Source organism: Penaeus monodon, chromosome 21, assembly GCF_015228065.2.
Source record: "Penaeus monodon isolate SGIC_2016 chromosome 21, NSTDA_Pmon_1, whole genome shotgun sequence".
In the NCBI taxonomy this organism is placed as follows: domain Eukaryota; kingdom Metazoa; phylum Arthropoda; class Malacostraca; order Decapoda; family Penaeidae; genus Penaeus; species Penaeus monodon.
In genome coordinates, this window is record NC_051406.1 from 3,500,744 (window position 1) to 3,501,080 (window position 337).

At 49.3% G+C, this 337-nt stretch overlaps 1 protein-coding gene across 1 annotated transcript in view; it reads right to left on the minus strand.

Annotated features, from left to right (window-relative positions):
- The window catches only part of LOC119586112 (RRP12-like protein), a 12,127-nt gene that overhangs the window by 6,746 nt on the left and 5,044 nt on the right, over positions 1-337 (minus strand). Inside the window, exon 7 of the mRNA XM_037934803.1 lies at positions 18-242. Coding sequence (XP_037790731.1) covers positions 18-242 — 225 coding nt within the window. The remainder of the gene's footprint in view (positions 1-17; positions 243-337) is intronic.

Genomic DNA, 337 nt, shown 5'->3' on the forward strand with positions numbered 1-337 from the left:
CATCTACTCATCAGTACCTTCAACTGTTTCCGCGGAAAAGACGCAATGACTTGTCGGAGCAAGACCAGGAGGTGGAGCGTTGTCTTGGTGTTGCCCATCTCACTGGAAGCCCTCAGCTGCGCGTTGCAGAACTCGGCCACCTCTCCTGCTGCAGGGTGATTTACCTTCTCATCCCCTTCATCCAGCATGAAGCAAGAGGCCTTCAGGACAGCTGTGACATCATGGTGGGCTGCTTTTCTGACCTGCAGCAAATTTTGTTGACATCAATTCTGCTGCATGCTGTCATGTGGGATATTCATGTTCATACAATGTGTCAAATAACAGTCTAACATAACAG